Source organism: Cebus imitator, unplaced genomic scaffold (assembly GCF_001604975.1).
Source record: "Cebus imitator isolate Cc_AM_T3 unplaced genomic scaffold, Cebus_imitator-1.0 Scaffold32, whole genome shotgun sequence".
Taxonomy (NCBI): Eukaryota; Metazoa; Chordata; class Mammalia; order Primates; family Cebidae; genus Cebus; species Cebus imitator.
The window spans coordinates 114,951-134,685 of NW_016107347.1; the positions used below are offsets into that span (position 1 = coordinate 114,951).

The 19,735-nt window shown below is 41.1% G+C and overlaps 1 protein-coding gene across 24 annotated transcripts in view; it reads left to right on the forward strand.

The window, feature by feature from the left end:
• Positions 1–19,735, forward strand: part of LOC108301098 (phosphodiesterase 4D interacting protein) — a 151,588-nt gene that overhangs the window by 105,121 nt on the left and 26,732 nt on the right. For 18 of the 24 annotated variants that reach the window (XM_017524148.2, XM_037736989.1, XM_037736988.1 and 15 more), the window contains 6 exons: positions 6,229–6,317; positions 12,340–12,572; positions 15,191–15,626; positions 16,464–16,656; positions 17,233–17,352; positions 18,521–19,049. In XM_017524148.2, the coding sequence (XP_017379637.2) occupies positions 6,229–6,317; positions 12,340–12,572; positions 15,191–15,626; positions 16,464–16,656; positions 17,233–17,352; positions 18,521–19,049 (1,600 nt within the window). Of the gene's footprint in view, positions 1–6,228; positions 6,318–6,599; positions 8,235–12,339; positions 12,573–15,190; positions 15,627–16,463; positions 16,657–17,232; positions 17,353–18,520; positions 19,050–19,735 lie in introns of those variants that run through there. The other 6 variants (XM_037736990.1, XM_037736969.1, XM_037736986.1 and 3 more) reach the window with 2 other exon arrangements.

Here is a 19,735-nt window from a genome sequence, read left to right on the forward strand (position 1 = left end):
AGAATGGGAAATGGAAGGAAACACAAAACTGTGGCCCTGACAATACTAATTCTACCAGGTTCCAAATAAGAATAATTAAAGTTATACGGGGGTATCCTGACTATTTTTGTGTTACTCTCCCTTTTTGTTGCTTAAAGTCAAATTCCAGAAGTAAAAATCGTTATCATACTGTTTTCATCTTAGTAAAACTGGAAGGGTAAAATAGAAAGTTCAGCAACATCAGAAAATGTTTTATTTAAAATAATATGAAGAATAGCGGTTTTAAGTATATAAACCAAATTGGCTTCCTTGTAGATTTACTTTTAGTATATAACATGAATATGTAGTGCTTCTTTTTATAATAAGCAAAGTCATAGCTTCAAGATATTGACCTCTTTCAATCTATAACCTTCGGAGGCATGTGTATATACCAGCATGTTTGATAAATTATGAGTTTCTATCAATGTCCATGAAGTCTTACTAATTTTTACTTAAAATTTTGTGGGTTGTTGAGAATAATTAAAGTGATTCATAACTTCATGCTTGAACCTGGGAGGTGGAGGTTGCAGTGAGCCGAGATCACACCATTGCACTCCAGCCTGGGCAACAAGAGTGAAACTCGGTCATAAATAAATAAATAAATAAATAAAAAGTGATTCATAACTGCAGATGAAGAAGGAGGTGAGTGATATGTTAAATGATCAGAAACTTGGCATTACATTGTTTCCAGGACTATTTCCCCACCAAAATAAGCTGTATATTTTTCATTTCTTCGTGGCACTATGCTGTTAATTTGTGTTAACATTTGTGCTGTAATTTGAGTGTACTTTTATATATATAACTGTTAGAATTTTAGCTATCTTAGCTGAGACACAAAAAATTGTTACTTATCCAATAAAATTGTCAAAGGCCAACAGAAACTATTTGGTTTTATTCTTAAGAGATTTATAAAAAAAAGAAGTAGAGAAAGCTTGTAGCTTTTTTTCCCCTTATAGGAGAATCAGTCTATTGATTATTTGCTAAATTCCAAGTGAAAGCAAGGCTCATAGAATAAGTATTTATTTAACTAAAGGAAGGAAGAAGAAACCTGAATTTTTCTCCTGTCAAAGAAGTGAGACTAAAGAAACAGTATTACACTTTCACCAGAAATGTAACATAGGCTTCTTTACCTTAAGAACCCCTCCTTGCTTTCTTCGCTGTAGGAGAATAGCAGAAAGCGTGACAGAGGTTTAAGGAGCCAACTGTGGTGGGCAGTGCTATCTCTAAACATTCTTAGAAAAGCCTGTTTCTCGTGTTCTTCAAAGAAAAAATGAGACCGTGAGCAGAAATAATTTCTTGACATTACAGAATTATGGTATCACAGAATAGGTATAGCGGTCGTGTCTCCTGGCCTGCCCAGAAGTCCTAGGTTACCTGTGCCTTGGTTAGCCTAAGGATAGAAGACTGTAGTTGTACTGAATAATTACCCTTTTAGAGAAGTAGAAACTCTTTCCAGAATTCTAGTGGGATTTCATGCCCCCAAAAGTATTTTAGATTATGACTTGGCCTTAAATGTCACTTAAAACAGCTACTTTCCAAAATAAGAGCTGGAAAGCCCTAAGGCGACTTAAGAGATGTTGCAATTTAAGACAAAGATAAGCCGTAAGGGGTTTGGCTGCAGACAACAGTTTTCTCCTACTTTGTTCCCCAACCAGCATCTGTCTAGAGAATTTTATTTCTTAGCAAAAACTGTGAAGGACTATATGGAATCTTAATAATTTTCTTAGGATCCTGAAGGGAATGTGTGCAGGTGAAATTTTGGTTTGATAGGAGGCCTCTTTAACTTGATTCTCTCTTATAGCACCATAATATTAAAGTCAGCAGTAGTTGGTTCATGACATGGAAACATGAGCGTTCTTACAATGAACGCATGGCAGAGTCCCTGGGAGTGAAAGTCAGATGGGGCTGAAAGTGTCGGACACAAGGGCCCAGCACCAAAGGAAAGAACATAGCACTGCCAACTTATTCATGCTTCTAAGGATAGAAGACTGTAGTTGGATTGAATAACTACCCTTTTAGAGAAGTAGAAACACTTTCCAGAATTCTAGTGGGATTTCATACCCAGAAAAGTATTTTAGATTATGATTTGGCCTTTTCGGTTCTTCAGAACACCTTTTAAAATTGATAAAATGACCTCTGGCTATGTTCTAAGTAACTGTGGAAAAACATCACTCCTTTTCTGTTGATCCCATATTAATGGCTTAAAGGGAAATAATAATGACTAGAGAGTAGAATTTGGGGGAAATGGTCTTGATTCCACCCAGTTTGGACTCATTACTAAAGAATTAATACGTCATGAGCTAGGTGTGGTGGCATGCACCTGTAGTCAGGTACTTGGAGGCTGAGGCGGGAGGATCCCTTGAGCCCAGCAGTTCAAGACCAGACTGGGCAATGTAGTGAGACCTTATCTCTAAAGCAAAACAAAACAAAACAACAAAAAAAGTAAGGCGTGAATTTTCCCCCAAGGCTTATTTATGCATGTTGGAGTTTTAAGACAATTATCATTTAATGATGATTACTCCTTTTTGTAAGGCACCTGTTCCAAAGAGTTCAGCCTACTTTACTGACAGTTCTTTACTTTTTCAATGTCATGTAAGGCAGAGAGCAGAGAGTGTTATTTCAGGCCTCCTGCTGGGGAAACAAGTATTCAGAAATGAAGACGTGTAGGTAGAATCAATCAAGATCATCCAAATAATAGCATCAGGTATAAGACTTCCTTCTGCTGATGATATTTAGGTTCTGTGGCCTTCAGCTTTCTCAGCCTTCAACTTATAAGCCCATGGACCACTTCAGTTTACTAACAATAACAATAATAATAACATTGTTTCAGGATGATGTTTATTGAGTACACACTGTGTACCAAGCACTAAGCACTTCAAAATCAGCAAACCCTTTAAAGTTCACAGCAGTTTGGAGTGGATAGTGCTCTTAACTCTAATTAAATGAAGAAACTTAGTTATGAAAAGGTTATGACTTGCCTAAAGTGATATAAATAATGAAAAAAAGCACAATTCAAATCTAGACAGTCTGTCTCCATAGTTCATGTTCTTAATTATTATGCTATACTCCATTTAAAAATTCTACAAAAGTATGAATTTTTGCCTCAGTGATAAGAGTACCTTATTTTTGCATAATGCTGAAATTTTCACCCAAGGATTTTGTGGTCTTATGTTTTAAAGGCACATGTTTGTGTACTTTGTAGCTTTAGATAGCTGATAGAAAATAATTTTCTAAATCTAAACAAGAGAAATTTTGGTATCACCCCCATTTTGTGTTGTTCAGAGCCTAGAAACTTCTAAGAACCACAAGTTGAGAACTTTTATTAAAGCCTTAAATAAAAGTTTTTAATAAAACTGCCAGTCTAACATGTGAAACTTAATCTCGAAGAAGCAAGTTAACTTTAAATGAACAGATTCTTAGCTTTTAGAGAAACTACAGGTGGCAGACTATTTTGTATTTTATCAAAAAGTAAGTGGAAGAGTCATCAATATAAAAACATAGATACCTTTAAATTAGAAATTCAAAGTATTCCAAGTTAGTTGTGAAGATAGTGTTTTGTTGTGCTGTAATAGTTTAGAAAAGGGTATCACCCAAAAAGAGAAGTTCTTCTCATTTTTTAAAAAAATGGAAAATGGTAAAAGATGTCTAATGTAAACTTATATACAGGACCTCGTATGAGATAATTTACTCTTTTATTCCCATATCTTCTATAAATTTTTTAGCTTTATCCCTCAAATATGGAAAAAAAATGTTTCAGCATTTTAATTTAAATTGGTGGAAGGCTGAACAACCCTTAAAGCTGCCATAATGGAAGAAGCCTGTGAGCTAGCTTAAAAGAGAAAGAAGGGGGAGAAACGAAGCCCCTGTGTAGCAGAGTGTTTAGATGAGATGAGCGTTACCTAATTCCTGACGAGATCAGAATCATAGCATCCTGCTTTTAAGTGAAATAAGAAGGAACATTATCTAAGAATGCAGACGTGATACCAGAAAGGCTGCCAAAGATAAGTGGAGGGCAGAAAGTATCAGATAAAAACCTTCAAGACCAGTGACAGTCACCCTTTCTAATCCCCACTTCTGGAACCTGGCAGGAATGGCCCTGGGATGTGGACCCAGCATGGCAACACAGTCCAGCAACAATGGTAGGGGGATGAGGAACCTGACCTCACAGAGCTGAGCTTTCTTCAACTGCAGGGTCCTACCCCTGTGTTCAAAAGAGAAACAATATGAACAGTCTGTTTGCTGTCACTGAGTGAGAGAATTCTGTCACTGAGTGGGACAACTCATTTCCTTTGCTGGAAAAACATAAAAGATTGTGATCGCTACTGTCGTACAGGGAAAGATTTTCCAAAGGAAGCATAACATGATATGGAAGTCCTAGGTAAATTAGCATCCTGGGTTCAGTGAGTTTATAACGCAGCCAAAGATTAAGGAATGTGTCCATACACCTCTACTCAGCTAGTATCCTGAGTGAGATGGTTCTGGGGTTGGTTTGAATGAATATGCATTGGAAATTCCTACTGTACACTGTCTGCCACAGACCTCTTAGGATGCTGAGTGGTAGAGATGCCTTGTGGACAGGGCTTCACTGAACAGGACCCTCCCTTGATCCAAAGTTAACTCAAAGTTCATGATGTAGATTAGGAAACCTAAGCTGTTATCGCAGCTCACTTACGACCTCTTAGCACTTACATGAGGTCAGCCTGGGCCACTGCAGATTCATAGATGTGAACTGCCCCTGCTAACCTCATCTGTATAGGGTAGTGAATGCTCATGATTCAAGCAGAGGCTTTCATGCCTAGATTTCTGAACTCAGCAGAAGGTTCTTTGGTCTTGGAGGAAGAAGCAAAGATAAAGATCTGATTTGTCACCAAAAGAAATATTGTCTTTTGTCCAAGAATCCAGAGACTTGACTTGTTGGCACAGCTCTTGTCAGGGCTAGTTGTGTAACCTTGGACACAACACCTGATCTCTCTGAGGTCCAGGTTAACCAGTGGCCAGAAGTGGACTTGTAACTGGTTGGTTGCTGAGGCGAGGATCAGAACAAGATTTCAAGATTCTTTAAGTTGGGCAGGTTCTATAAAACACAGCGAGTGTCACAGTAAATTTTCTGTGATAAATTAACCATAATAAATTTCTACACTTCCTGAAAAATACAGTAATATAAAACATAGTTCTTGGTCTTAAATTGTATGAATAGTCTTAATTTTAACCAATATAAAGAGGAAGAAGCACCCTAGATTTGTGTTGTCCACTAAGGTAGCCACTAGCCACGTGTAGCCATTTAAATATGTTAATTTAAATAAAATAAAATGCTTTGAAACGTGGGCTATACTACCCACATTGCAAATGCTCAGTAGCCATATATGATGGTGTCCACTGACTGGGCAACTCTGGTACAGAACATCGCTGTCCTTGCAGAAAGTTCTCTGAGTCAGTGCTGCCCTAGACCTTTGCCCATACCACAGACTGCAGCTACTTGTACCTTAGAGTGAGGTGTAGATGTTTGGGCCCTAGGGTGGCTGTGTCCGTCTTTGGAGAATGAAGGGATGGGTTAAATTCCATATGGATAAAGCAATGTGAGAAACCCTTCAGGCAAAGCATGTCTGCGTAGAGTAAGAGCTTGAGACAGGTGAGGAGGAAGGGAGGTTAGAGGACATAATTACGGAACAGCTGAATCATTGGGTGTCTTGAATCTTGACTTGACCTGAGCCTTACTAGGACACAGGATCCCCAAAGGGAAGTTCTTCAGAGAAATTTTCACCCTATGGACAACTGATCCCAACAACAGATACCGCTGAGAGAATCAGAGCAGCTCTAATCTCCAGGCACTCAGTGGGGAAAGGGTTAGGCATCCCGGACACATGTTTGGAAGAGAAAGTTGTTATGTAGCCAGGCAGTGGGGATCATTCAGGCTTTCTTGACATGGGAGTGGGGTAACCAGTGCATCTGACAGTCGGCTCCTTAGGAATGGGTCTGTGCAGGCAAAGTCAGCTGATGCTGTGAGGATCAGGCTTGAGTATTAGTAAGAAAGTGTCTGTGATACAAAAAGAAAGCTTGGTTCTATTTTTCTTGCCAGCCCTGCTGTCTAGGGAGAATTTCTTCCCCTTGTAAATGGAGAAAGGAAGAAATCAGAGGTGGCTAGCAGAAAGAGTGTAATGTTACCTGCTGCCTGTGAAGGGAATCACGCTTCTTTTCTGTACTTATTTCCAGGTGCGGCTGCAGGGGATGACACCGAAGATGCAAGCACTGAGTTCACTGACAGTATTGAGGAGGAGGCCGCACGCAATAGCCACCAGCAAGTAAGTCAGTGTCAGGGTCTGGGGTTTCCAGGGTGGACGGCGCACAGCCCTCCCGAGGTCTCATGGTCTCCTGCAGCCCTTGTGGACCTAGAGTGAGAAGATATCTTTTTATATAAACCTCTTCTCAGACGTCTTCCTGTTCTTGAGCTTCCCAGCTGCCTTTCCAACCCATACCTTCACCCCATTTTTCTCTCCAATCCACCCTTTGGTTTGTATTATGTCTATTTCTTTATTGCTTCCTGCCTTATCCTACCCACCTTTGCCCCTATTTATTCTCTGTAGCTATAGCTTCAGAAGAGATTTTATGTGCAAGACAATGGACACATTCCCTTTGGGCTTTTTGTAACTGAAATGCTCCATAGAAGACAGAGAGTCATCGAAGGGCTGCTCGGGGAGGTGGCAGGGCAGAGAACCTGCTTGGGGAGAAACTCCGAGGGCTGGAATGCTTCCAAAGCAAGATCTTTTTCAGTGAAATCTCAGTATACAAAGAGAACGTTATGCAACCTGACAAACCACTTAGGTCATGGTGACTCAGTGATCAGCAGATGGTGCTTCAACAGCAATCCCCTGTCAAACCTCAGAGCTTGGTACCCAAGGCTGAAACATTGTTTCCACCTACCATCAGCGAAGATGTAACCAGCATGTTACAAGAGTGGATATTCTGGACCTCAGAGATTAAGTCACTGATAGTGATCCCACAGCACTCATTGGAACTCCTATCATGTCTCCACTTCGTCTGTGCCATTTAGCAATCTTGTCTCCTAGATGGGCTGTGCCTATGATTCTTAAGGAGAAAGTGAATCATTGGTAGATATCCTGCACAAGCAGCTGGACTTTCCAGTGATAGCTTTCTTGGTGCTATTAGGAAAACTCTTCAAAAAAAAAATGAGGCTTTCTGAAGAAATGAGGCTTTCTGGGTTTACCTGTATGTCTTCTGCATAGGAAAAAGAGGAGACATCGAATTAACCAATAAGAAGAGCCCAAGTGAATGTCCTCAGATCTTTTGGGATTTGGCACTTGGGGACCTGAGTAGTTGTCTAGGATACATCATGTTCTCAGCAGTTTCTTTACCTTACAGTAGGATCACCTTCTTGTTGCTGTAGCTGTACCTGACCTTCCCTTCTCCCTTGAGTGCTTGCATGAGCTCCACTCCTCCTTTTGCTTCAACAGCTTCTCCTGAGTCCTCCTTACCCATGGCTGTGACTTTACTTTTGTACACCTCTGTCCCTCCAGACAGATCCCTCTGCCCTCAGTCTCTGATTTCATTGAGGATCTTGGGTGAGGGAGAGGGGCCTGCAGGATGAACAAATGTCTACTCTAAGAGAGCTAGATTTGGAGGTTGGCTGGTCACTGATGGTTATAATGACTGTGGGACAGTTAACTTAGCATAAATGAACAGGAGACACAGATATGAAGACAGTCAGATTCTGATTGATAGGATCTGAAGTACTCCTGGTATTGCAAGACATTTGCTCTAATTCTTCATTGTAGGCAAACTGATTTGTAGAGTGCTTCTTCTTCAGCCTTCTTCCCTGTACCCTGGCATGGAGAATCTGACCAGCCCCCATTTTGAGAAGGTCAGCCCACCTTGGAATGAACTTTTTACATTAGGGGATTTGTATTTCCCTCACAATACTTGCCACATTACTTGGCATAGGAGATGCTTAGTGTAATTATCAGTTAAAATGCCTTTGAATCAGGGCTTCACTCATGATAGACAAAGTATATGCCTGCTGGATGGAAGAATCGCTTGGGGAAGCACCATTTTTCTTTTAATCACCTTTCCTTGAAGATACATCTTCAGCTTTGGGCAGGAGGAATCTTGGTGTATGAAGTCATTGCAAATTTACTTCATCTTTTCTGGAGTTTGAGGCTGTGACTCTCCTGCTACCAATTAAATAAAGGTTACTTTGCCATAACTGTTTTTGTGTCCAGATTTTCAAAATTTGTTTGCTTATTTCCAGGAAAACGGTCCCTTAAGATAGATTTTGAGCTTCTCCTTGTTGTGTCCTTGGAAGGTTAAACTTTTGCTTGACACCAAGCTCCCTTCCTACTCCAAGTGTTTGTATACTTTCCCTAATAGACACTCCAACTTATCTTTCTTCCAAGGTGAGAATCACTTTTTAGCCAATACAAGTTGCTTCCTCCTTATTTTTTGGACTCAGCCACCTCAGGAAGCCTCAAGTCTGGCCATGATAATAATTTTCCCTAGATTATCTCACCCAAAATTCTATTCTCAAGCAGATGTAAGATCTATAAGTACCTATGAAATGCTGTGAAAGAAACTAGAGTGATCAACCATTGAATTTTTTATTTGAACTTTTGTAATAGAGAAAAAGTTAATCAAGAATAAAGATTCAAGCCCAGATAGTGCAGACCTATAGTCGCAGCTACTCAGGAGGCTGAGGTAAGAGAATCTCTTCAGCCCAGGAGTTCAGGGCCAGCCTGGGCAACATAATGAGACCCCACCTTTTAAAGAAAAAAAAAACAAAATTCAAATACAAAGAACAGAAGTTAGTAAACAAAGTGTGATAAACTTTTAAAAAGCTATTTAAAACAATTAGTTATTTTTGATTGACAAATCATAATTGTATACATTTATGAGATATGATATGGTTATACACACACACACACACACACACACACACACACACACACAATATGGAATGATTAAACCAAGGTAATTAACATATTCATCACCTTGCCTACCTATCATTTTTGATGGTGAAACGTTGGAAATTCACTCTTGTTTTGAAATATGCATTATTGTTGACTAGAGTTACCTTGCTATGCAATATATCTTCACACCTGTTCTTTCTGTAGATACCTTTGATCAACAACTCCCTCTACTCTCCCTCCCCATTCTACCAGCCTCTAGTGACCACCATTCTACTCACTGCTTCTACGAGTTCCACTTTATTAGATTCCACACATAGGTGGGATTGTATGGCATTTGTCTTTCTATGCCTGGCTTATTTCACTAAGCATAATGTCCTTCAGATTTACTCATGTCACAAATGACAGGACCTATCCCCTGACACTTTAAGGTTAAATAGTGTTCCATTGTGTATCATCTGCCACCTTTTCTTTACCCATTCATCTACTGATGGACCTAGGTTGGTTCTATATCTTGGCCATTATGAATAATGCTGCAATGAACATGAGAGTGCAGATATAGCTTTAACATATTCATTTCAGTTCCCTTGGATACATACCCAGAAATGGGATTACTGGATCATAGGGTAGATTCAATTTTTAGTTTTTTGAGGAAACTCCATACTGTTTTCCACAGCAGCTGTACTAATTTACATACCTGTCCACATGTGTTCTCTGCATTATCTCTAACACTTATCACTCACCTTTTTGATAAAAGCCATTCTGACAGGTATGAGGTGATACCTCATTATGGTTTTAATTTGCATTTCCCTAATGGTTAGTGATGCTGAGCATTTGAGAAAAGCTAATTTTTAATGTCTTAATGATGACAACTGACTTAACATTGTGGTAGATATGAAGCAGTAGGGTAAAAATGAATGCCATTCAAACAGGCTATCAGATTTGCAGATAGGCCTTTGTGGGGTAAATGGAAGCCCAGTGCACAAAAACCTGAATTATATGGAAGCAATATCACAAGTGAGTTAGAAAACGTGAAAAAAAAAAACCAGTATGAGAGCTATAATTAAAAATACACCTAATGGAGTCACACCATCACTACAAATACTGGAAGCCCCGGGGTTTCATTTCGGGGAAAGAAATATTTGCTTTTCATACATGATCAAAACTAATGAAAAGGCTAGATCCTGAGTTACTTTTCAGGCATTTACATTTAAAACTTTAACTTAGTCAAATAAAGTCCACTTTGAGATGGAAATAGGAAAACACAAATTAGCCTGGGTAAATATCAGATCGCTAGGCGATCTGATTTTCTCACTTTAAAGTGGGAAATTAGATCAGATGTACCTTCAGGTTTTTCTGGTGTTAACATTCATGGTTCAAATTTTTTTCTTTTTCAAGAAAATAGGTATATTGAAACAATAGAACAAGCTAACATGTACCCAGAAGGCACTTTAAAAATTGGTAAACTTCATTAAAGTTAGACATTATTTTTAAGCTGAAGGAACCCTTAAGGCTTAGAAAAGAATAATGCTGTGCCCACATTCAAGACTAATGGCAAAGTGCATTTTAGTTAAGTTAGTTGGAAAGAGTTTATATAGAATGATAACATCTCATAGTGTAAATGAGGGGTGGGATCATAAGCTTTCAGAAGTTATTTCATTTGGTACCTCTTCCTTTATTTTGTCACAAATGCTGGGGGGCACATATTGGAGATGGCCACCAGCCTGATGAAGCCTCGCAGCAGAGACTTAGAGGCAGACATTTCCAGGAGCCTGCCAAATCTCAGGCTCACAAAGCCCAAGTAAGACTGGGTGCCTGGGAATTGAGTGGCTTTGTGGAAGAATCTTTCTTCTTTGACATGGGTGCACATCTCTTCATAACCTCAACTGCTATGCTACTGAACACCATTACACATGTATACTGTGAATCAACGCTACCACAATCCTGTGACCTAGATTTGAACATGCTTTGTTATGGGTGGGGAGTAGCAAAAGTCAGAGCCTTTGTGCCAACCCAAGCAGCTCTGTCAATCATTGATCCATGTTAGCTGCTCTGGGTCCTCCTCTGTTCAATGTATTGGTGACCTGAATGGAGATATAAAACATATAATTAATTCTTCAAATCATCCCCCATCAGGGGCCACTACATGATTTGTGGATATGCACATCAAATATTTGGATGACTTGGATTATTGGGGAATGATTCAGCAGAGCCAGAATAAATTTGTAAGTGACAATTACAAGTCACAATATTTATAGTGATAAAAGAAAACAACATGACCCAGAAACAGCTGTGGGGAAGGGCCGGAATATTCAGAGGTCAAAATTGACCTGAAGTTAAGTCAAAGCTCCAAATGCTGTCACTGAGAGTAAAAAGAAGCCAATGTGACATTGGGACATATTAAGATTAATACTGGACAGACAGGCAGGAACTCCTTGTACTAAACTAATCAGTCATATGTTAAGTAAATCATCATACTCAGATTTTGATTTCTACACTTTTAAAAGCATGGGAAAAGACCAAAGATAAGCCTGAAGGGAACAATAACAAAGTCTAAAAGTTAACAAATTCTCATTTGAGGAAAAACCATATGATCTGCTTTAATTAAAATATTGATGAATAACTTCAAGAGTATCCTCAAGAAGTAGAAGGGTGCTGGGTAACTGTTCCTGCCTCTGTTTCTTCCACGTGCTTAGATTTATAGAGACAGTTTTTCTGGCATCATTGGCACAAGGATAACAGCCAGAAAGTGAGGTTTGGCTGCTTGGCAGGGTGGCTTCAACTCCACCTCTCAGTAGCTCTAGTGTGATTCTTCTGCCAATCAAATAAGTTGATGTTGCCTTCCCTGTAGCTCCACCTTGTTCTAATTCTGTGACTATGTCTGCTGACTCTTTCCCCAGTGCCCTGAGTCTTCCCTCTCAGTTGTCCTTGAGAGAGTCAGAGTTACAGGCAGGGCCTCAGGCTTTGCACCCTGATATCTTAAGCCATCATCTCTGCCATCCAGCACTCAAGTATTGTGGAGCTGACGGAGCTTCTTGACTTGTGAGAAAACTCTCAGGACTCGGCCTCCTCAGAAAGTGAATAATCACCACATTCACACCTTCCAGTCCTGTTTAAACCTTGTCTGTTTGCATTTGTCTTTAATTTCTTATGTGCTTTTCACCCACACGGTCTCTGGATTCTCCTCTTCTCCATGGGGAAATTCCTCCTGCTCATTTGGTGTGTCCTTCCCACCCAAACCAGTTCCCAGGGCTCTTATGCCTGACTAAGGAGGTTCTGGGTAGGAGTTCATTTTAGATCTGCTTTTTTTTTTTTTTCTCCTCATTGAAAGCTGCCTTTGCAATCTCATGTTTCTCTTGGGTCCTCTTTAGTACCCTAACTTCTTCAAACCATGATTTTCTTTCAGCTCGTCAAGGTGGCTTTGGAAAAAAGTCTGGCAACTGTGGAGACCCAGAACCCATCTTTTTCCCCTCCTTCCCCAATGGGAGGGGACAGTAACAGGTGTCTTCAGGAAGAAATGCTCCACCTGAGAGCTGAGCTCCACCAGCACTTAGAAGAGAAGAGGAAAACTGAGGAGGAACTGAAGGAGCTAAAGGCTCAAATTGAGGAAGCAGGATTCTCCTCTGTGTCTCACATCAGGTAGGACATTCTTCCCAGAGAAGGGGAGCTTGCAGGTCATGAGGCATCATAGCCAAGGGCGTCGCCTTGCTGCGACCAAGACATTCATGCTGCCAAGGGGCTACTTGGTCCATATCCCAGGCTCTATGCATTAATATTTCTACAAATTCTTTAGATAAAAGTAAGTAATATTGGCTAATGGTAATCACCTTTTATTATTCAAATAAATCTGGTCTTAATTCAATATAACAATGCCTACTATTATTGTGCATCTGTCAATCATACATATGACAGTCATGGTGGAAACCTCCTTGTTACATGATTGGTATTGGTCTTTTTAACTGACTGAAACATATAAGGAATCCCTGCTACCTAATATGTTTCACTTCTGTATACAGAACCAGAAGAGTCCACAGAGGAGGAGGATTTCTATAGAGGCCCCTCCCTCTCCTCTCAGCTCTTGCTCAGAAGTCTTTGAATAATAGAATATCAATTTTAATAATCTCTGCTGTTTTAGTAATTTTACAAAAGTAGCAGATAGCTCATTCATTGGTTAGGTTGGCCACTCTGTCTTTGATGGCTTTTTGTGAAAAGATAGTTGCAGCACATGCTGGTACTGTAGGGCTGACCCATTAACTCGTGCACTCCCAGGACCATGATCATCCCTGCTTGTCTAAAGCATAGCTGCACAACTTCTAAATCATGCCCTGTTGTTTCCCTGCACATTGCATGCCACTTAAACTCCCCTGGATAATGTTAGCACTTTGAAGAGGACCTTGGCATCCAGCCTCATGCCCTTGTTTCATAGTTAAGGAAACTCAGGCCTCTAAAGTTTCAAGTGACTTTCTCAAGATTGCATAATAGTCTGTGGCTCCCAATTTCTAACATCTAAACCTTGCTTCTATACCATATACTTTGTCAAACAATTTTTTAAAAATTCTTGTGATTATTCTAGGTGCTGGTTCTTTTGCTTTGAATTATCATAACTTTTTCCTTAAGTTCTACTTAAAGCATATAATTTTAGTTAAATTTTTGTATGTATAAACTTGATTGAGTTGTTATGGGTGAGAACAGTACATCTCTTTTGAGTCTCTAGTTGAACCTACAATCAAACCATCTGTAGATAGCCCCGTGGATTATTTTCCTTTGTCCTCAGAGTTCCTAACCTGAAACTGGCTTGTTCAACCCTCCACCCAACCTACAGAATCACTGATACTGTAAGTTGGGTGGAGGTTAGAATCTTACATGTTGTTCTCCTTTTTAAGAAGGTTTTGTTGAGTTTTTCTTCTATTTGTTTGTAATTTTAAAACATCAGAGTTTTCTTTAAAATATGAAGTTAGAACACAATATTAAATATTCTTTTTCACATACACGTGTGCCCCTTTTATCCCCATTCCACATCTCCGTTTTGGTAAAATACCTATCCCCATTTTCTTTATGGAGAAACTGTGTCATAGATTGTCTGTCTGTGTCCTATGTCCTGAAGTATTTTCCTCCCAGAAACACACCAGACAATCTCTGCCCTAGTTTCCAAGACTCTTGGATTCTGAGAAATTCAATCTAGGTGCATAGCCCACTGCTGACCCTTCAGATTGTGAATTACCCATTTCCTGCACATCCTCTAGCTCAGGGCTTCTCAGTTTAGCATGCTTCAGAATCACCTGTGGAACTTAAATCAAATGTGGATTCATAGGCCTTAGCTCTACAGCTTTTTTAACAAGCACCTTGTGGGATTCTGCTGTTGGTTTCTCAGGTCTGCAGCTAGTACAGCAGAGATTGAATGACTTCCCTGCTGCAGACCTTGATCTAACCATACCATATAGGCCATTTCATTTAAGCATCTGCTAACTCCACTAGGTAAGCGTTATCATCCTTATTTTATATAAAAGTAAACTGAGGCTCAAAGAAGTTAAGTGAATAGACTTGTTAAAGCCATCTTTGCTTCCACTCAACCCAAGTACAAGTTTGTTTTTGTGGAAAGAGTAGATCTGGAATGGCTTGGTGAAAATTGTTTTGGTCAATTTTATTTCTTCAACAAATATGAATGATTTATGTGACAGGCACTTGTGTAGGCACTGGGGATACAGAGTGAATAGGACAGCCACAGTCCCTCCTCTCAAGAAGGGACAGAAAGCAAATAATTAACTAAGTACATTTTGATTGTATTAATAGTTCTGATTAGTGTTATTTATTTCTTCTCTGTTCTTAAGTCCCAATGGTTTAAAACTGACTGATGATAAATAATAGATCTGTAGAATTAATAACAATTAATTTGTTACACAACAGGTCTTATTTTTTTTTAACAGAGTAAGTACTCTTGTTTATTCCAGAGGCTCCTAAAAATTAGAACATATGAGGCTGTGTGGCACAAATAAAGAAAACTAGCCTGCATGTCTTGAGTCCAAGATTTCTAGTGATGGTGCTGCCACCAAGTAGCTGTGGAAGTTTGGGCAAGTCTGCTACTCTTCCTGAGCCTTGGCTTTCTTGTATATAAAATTAGGGAGCTGTTGTAGGTCTCAGGTTGCTTTATGCTCTGGGGTATGTCTGAGTCTATCATGGGCTGAGATGTGGGTTAGAGGTACTATTAGGAACTATTGTCAGGACAAGAGCCAACCTTCAATTATGTGTGTTTCCTGCAGGAACACCATGCTGAGCCTTTGCCTTGAGAATGCAGAGCTGAAAGAGCAGATGGGAGAAGCAATGTCTGATGGATGGGAGATCGAGGAAGACAAGGAGAAAGGCGAGGTGATGGTGGAGACTGTGGCAGCCAAAGAGGGTCTGAGAGAGAGTAGCCTTCAGGCTGAGTTCAGAAAGCTCCAGGGAAAACTGAAGAATGCCCACAATATCATCAGCCTCCTCAAAGAGCAGCTCGTGCTGAGTAGCAAGGAAGGGAATAGTAAACTTACTCCAGAGGTTCTTGTGCATCTGACCAGCACGATCGACAGAATAAACACAGAACTGGTTGGTTCTCCTGGGAAACACCAACACCAAGAGGAGGGGACTGTGACTGTGAGGCCTTGCTCCAGACCCCAGAGCCTTGACCTGGGGGCTGCCTTTACAGCGGATGCCCACCAAGTAAGTGTGGGCTTAGATGGAATGAAAAACAATTGGAGAATGGCTCAAGATGACAGTTTTTACCTTAAAAAGTTCTTCTGTGAATCAGGAGGTACCAAGAGAAGGATCTCTTTGCACTACAAACAATACTAATAATATTCTGCCCACATTCATCCTTTAGAAAGGCTTTTGCAATATACATATTTCTTGAGTACTTCATTTTTCAGGTAACACACTAGACATTGGCATCAGGCAATAAAACCAATGGCTGCCCTTGAGATACTGAATATGGTGAAGAAAGATGGTATGAAAACAGATCATTTTAATAGGGTGTGGTAACTGCTGTACATAGGGATGCATCAGGTTAGGAGGCAGCCCAGACAAGCAGTGTGTAATGACATCTCTTCCTTATCACTGCCATTTTTTTGTCGCAGCTCATCACAGCTGTCTATTCCTGGGCCTCCGATGGGTTATTGGGATCCTCTTTAGGGAAGGAGCTTTGCTGAAGATTCAGTAAAATGGAGAATACGGGGGATTCTGAGAGAATCAATGGGAGAAGTGTGAGGGGAGATGAGTGGAGGGTTCCACCCCTTCTCTTTTTGACCACCGAGAAGACATTTTCTGAGAGCTCCTCTGTATCCTGGATTGGCACTGTGCTATGTGCTGTAGGTACAGAGATGAATTGTACTTATCCCAGTGCTCCAGGAGCTCTATCTGGAAAGCAAGTTGCTGCCAAATGGCATGAGAAGTGCTGTGACAGACATGAGTAAAGTCCACAGGGTTCATAAGGGGCAGTGGTTTTCACTGCATGGGGGTGACCTCAGGCTGTCCTGATCCCTGTATTGGCCCCTTTCACAGTTGGATAACCAGTCCCAACCTCGTGACCCTCAGCCTCAGTCAACGTTTAGCCTACCAGGGTCCACCCAGCACCTGCGCTCCCAGTTGTCGCAATGCAAACAACGCTATCAAGATCTCCAGGAGAAGCTGCTGCTGTCAGAAGCCACTGTCTTTGCTCAGGCTAATGAGCTGGAGAAATACAGAGTCATACTTAGTAAGTAACTATGACTTACTAGTAAAGAAAACTAGCCTGTGTGTCTTATAAGTTCTGTATGCGCTATACCTACATAACGTGTGGTTATGGAGCACATGAAGTGTGGCTAGTGCAACTCGGACATTTTGCTTTATTTAATTTTAGTTAATTTACTATAAAGTGGTCAAATGAGGCTAGTCACTAACTTATTGGACAGTATAGGTCTAGGTGTCTTGGGACTCTAAATTAGTTCAGCTCCATTCAATATGTACTGAACCCCTGCAGATAAAGCACTTGGCAGCTTCAATGGGGCTTCTAGAGATGATAGTATATAATCCCCAACCTACAGATATCTGGTTGCAACTAAGCCTAGTTTATCTGAAGGGGAGATTATCAATGGCAAATGCAGGCTCATCCTGGTGTAAAGAAGTTCTACTTCCTGGAGCTGGTGCTCTCTTCTCCCACTGGTTCAAAGAAGCTTCTCTCCCACTGCAGATCTGACCTGCCTGCCCCAGAAGGTTAGGGTATGTGCCATCGAGGCTGAGGGTAGATGTGGGAAATCCTAACATTCTGCAACACCTGCTGTCTCTTCCCAAGCAGGTGAATCCTCAGTGAAGCAGGACAGCAAGCAGGTCCAGGTGGACCTCCAGGACCTGGGCTATGAGACTTGTGGCCGAAGCGAGAATGAGGCTGAACGGGAGGAAACCACCAGTCCCGGTAAGAGCACAGGGTATGGAGTTGATCTTCCCTCCCTGGAGTCAGCTGTCATTTGGGTGCTGTTGGCCAGTTCCTCACCTGACAAGCAGTGGGAAGAGGAGGTTAACAGGAGAACTCTTACCCAAAATGAGGCGAAGTGTAAGTTTGGATTTCTACAATTAGTTTTTGGCATACTACTAGTAATAATAAGAATATAAAGTTTTATCCAATTGACTATTATAGAAATACTAAGGCCTACTTAGAGACCAGATGAGGTTTTGCAAACGTGTGTACCATAAGTTAAAAATAATGTTGTTTTGCATTATAAAAGGACCACAGCTATAGGGCCACCCACCACACTGGAAACCAGAAGAGAAGAAAAAGACAATCTCTCCCATTCTTGAGGCAGTGTAGTGTGGCAGTTAAGAGAAAATACCTTGGGGCCAGACTGATTGATTCAAATCTCAATTTGTAAACTTTCTTATGCCCCAGTTTCTTCATATGTTAAAATAGTAATAAAGGAACTACCTACCCCATCAGGTACTTATGTCAATTTAATGAGTAAATTCTTATAAAACACTTCAGAACAGTCCCTGGCATCTGGTAAAATGCCATGGATTAGTTCTCATTCTGACTACCACTTCTCCAATGCACCAGTGTTAAGATGCTGATATATTTATTCAAAGTCTTATTTTCATATGCCTGTTTTTCACACAGTTGTAACCCAACAAACTTTTCAATTATAGTGAAATTTGGAGAGCACTAAACTTTCAGCACGCAGGAATAGCTCATCCTGTATTCTTGTGGCCATCCTAAATAGATAAGTCCATGTTAATGTCTTAAGAAACATCAGTGTGTGGAATGAACACAGGACATTAAAGGATTTGAATTCTGGTTCTGCCCTGTGCTAGTCTGAGTGATCTAGAACAAGCTGGTTTACCTCTCTTTAAGTTTTGGTTTCCCCAGTTGGTAAAATAGAAAGTGATGATACCTAACTTGTAGGGCTGTTGGGAGAATTAGGAATATTGTATTTGAATGCCTAGTACAGTGTCAGGGTTGAATAAAGTACTGTTTCAACCTTTTCTCTGGTAATTATTGTCCTCATGACCAAACCTGCCTCCCTTCAAAGGCAGTGGCCACAACAGCACGTCCAACTTTTATTTAGGAAGACATCTTTGTGTTTTTTCAGAGTGTGAAGAACACAACAGCCTCAAGGAAATGGCCCCAATGGAGGGGCTGTGCTCTGAGCAGGGGCGCCGGGGCTCAACACGGGCTAGTTCCTCTGAGAAGAAGCCCTTGGAGAACCAGCTAGGGAAGCAGGAAGAGCTCCGGGTGTATGGAAAGTCAGAAGACATCTGTGTCCTACGAAAGGACATCAAAGACCTGAAGGCCCAGCTGCAGAATGCCAACAAGATCATTCAAAACCTCAAGAGCCGGGTCCGGTCTCTCTCAGTTACAAGTGATTATTCATCTAGTCTGGAAAGACCCCAGAAGCTGAAGGCTGTTGGCACCCTGGAGGGGTCTTCACCTCATAGTGTCACTGATGAGGATGAGGGGTGGCTGTCTGATGGCACTGGGGCTTTCTACTCTCCAGGGCTTCAGGCCACAAAGGATCTGGAGAGTCTCATCCAGAGAGTATCCCAGCTGGAAGCCCAGCTCCCAAAAAATGGACTAGAAGGGAGGCTGGCTGAGGAGCTGAGATCAGCCTCGTGGCCTGGGTAAGGAGGGCACTGGTTGGGCCCTTCCTTGATTGAAAATGTGTGAGTTTGTGCTTGGTGTAGGGTGGCTCAGGCAGTTGAAAGAAAGAACATGTCTGGGTAGTCACAGGGACACTGATTTAAATAGTAGAGATAGGTCTGAGGAAAAGCCAGGTAAGCAACCAGGAGGGCATGGGATAATGACCCAGTATCTGGGAGATACCGGGTCTCTGGGATTGCCTCTCGGGGTATATTAGTAAACTAACAGTATATATGCTGTAGTATAGTAGTAAGACTGGAATCAGACTGCCTAGCTCTGATGCTTACTGCCTATGCAACCTTCTTAACCTTTCCCCAAGCCTTTGTCCTTACCTGTGGAATGAGGATGATAACAGAACCCATCTCAAAGGTGGTTATTAGGTTTAAATGAATGAATACAAGTGCTGGCCAGGCATGGTGGCTCATGCCTGTAATCCCAGCACTTTGGGAGGCCAAAGTGGGTGGAACGCCTGAGGTCAGGAGTTTGAGACCAGCCTACCCAATATGGTGAAACCCTGTCTCTACTAAAATTACAAAAATTAGCTGGACATGGTGGTGCATGCCTGTAATCCCAGCTACTTGGGAGGCTGAGGCAGGAGAATCGCTTGAACCTGGGAGGTGGAGGTTGCAGTGAGCTGAGATGGCACTACTGATATCCAGCCTGGGCA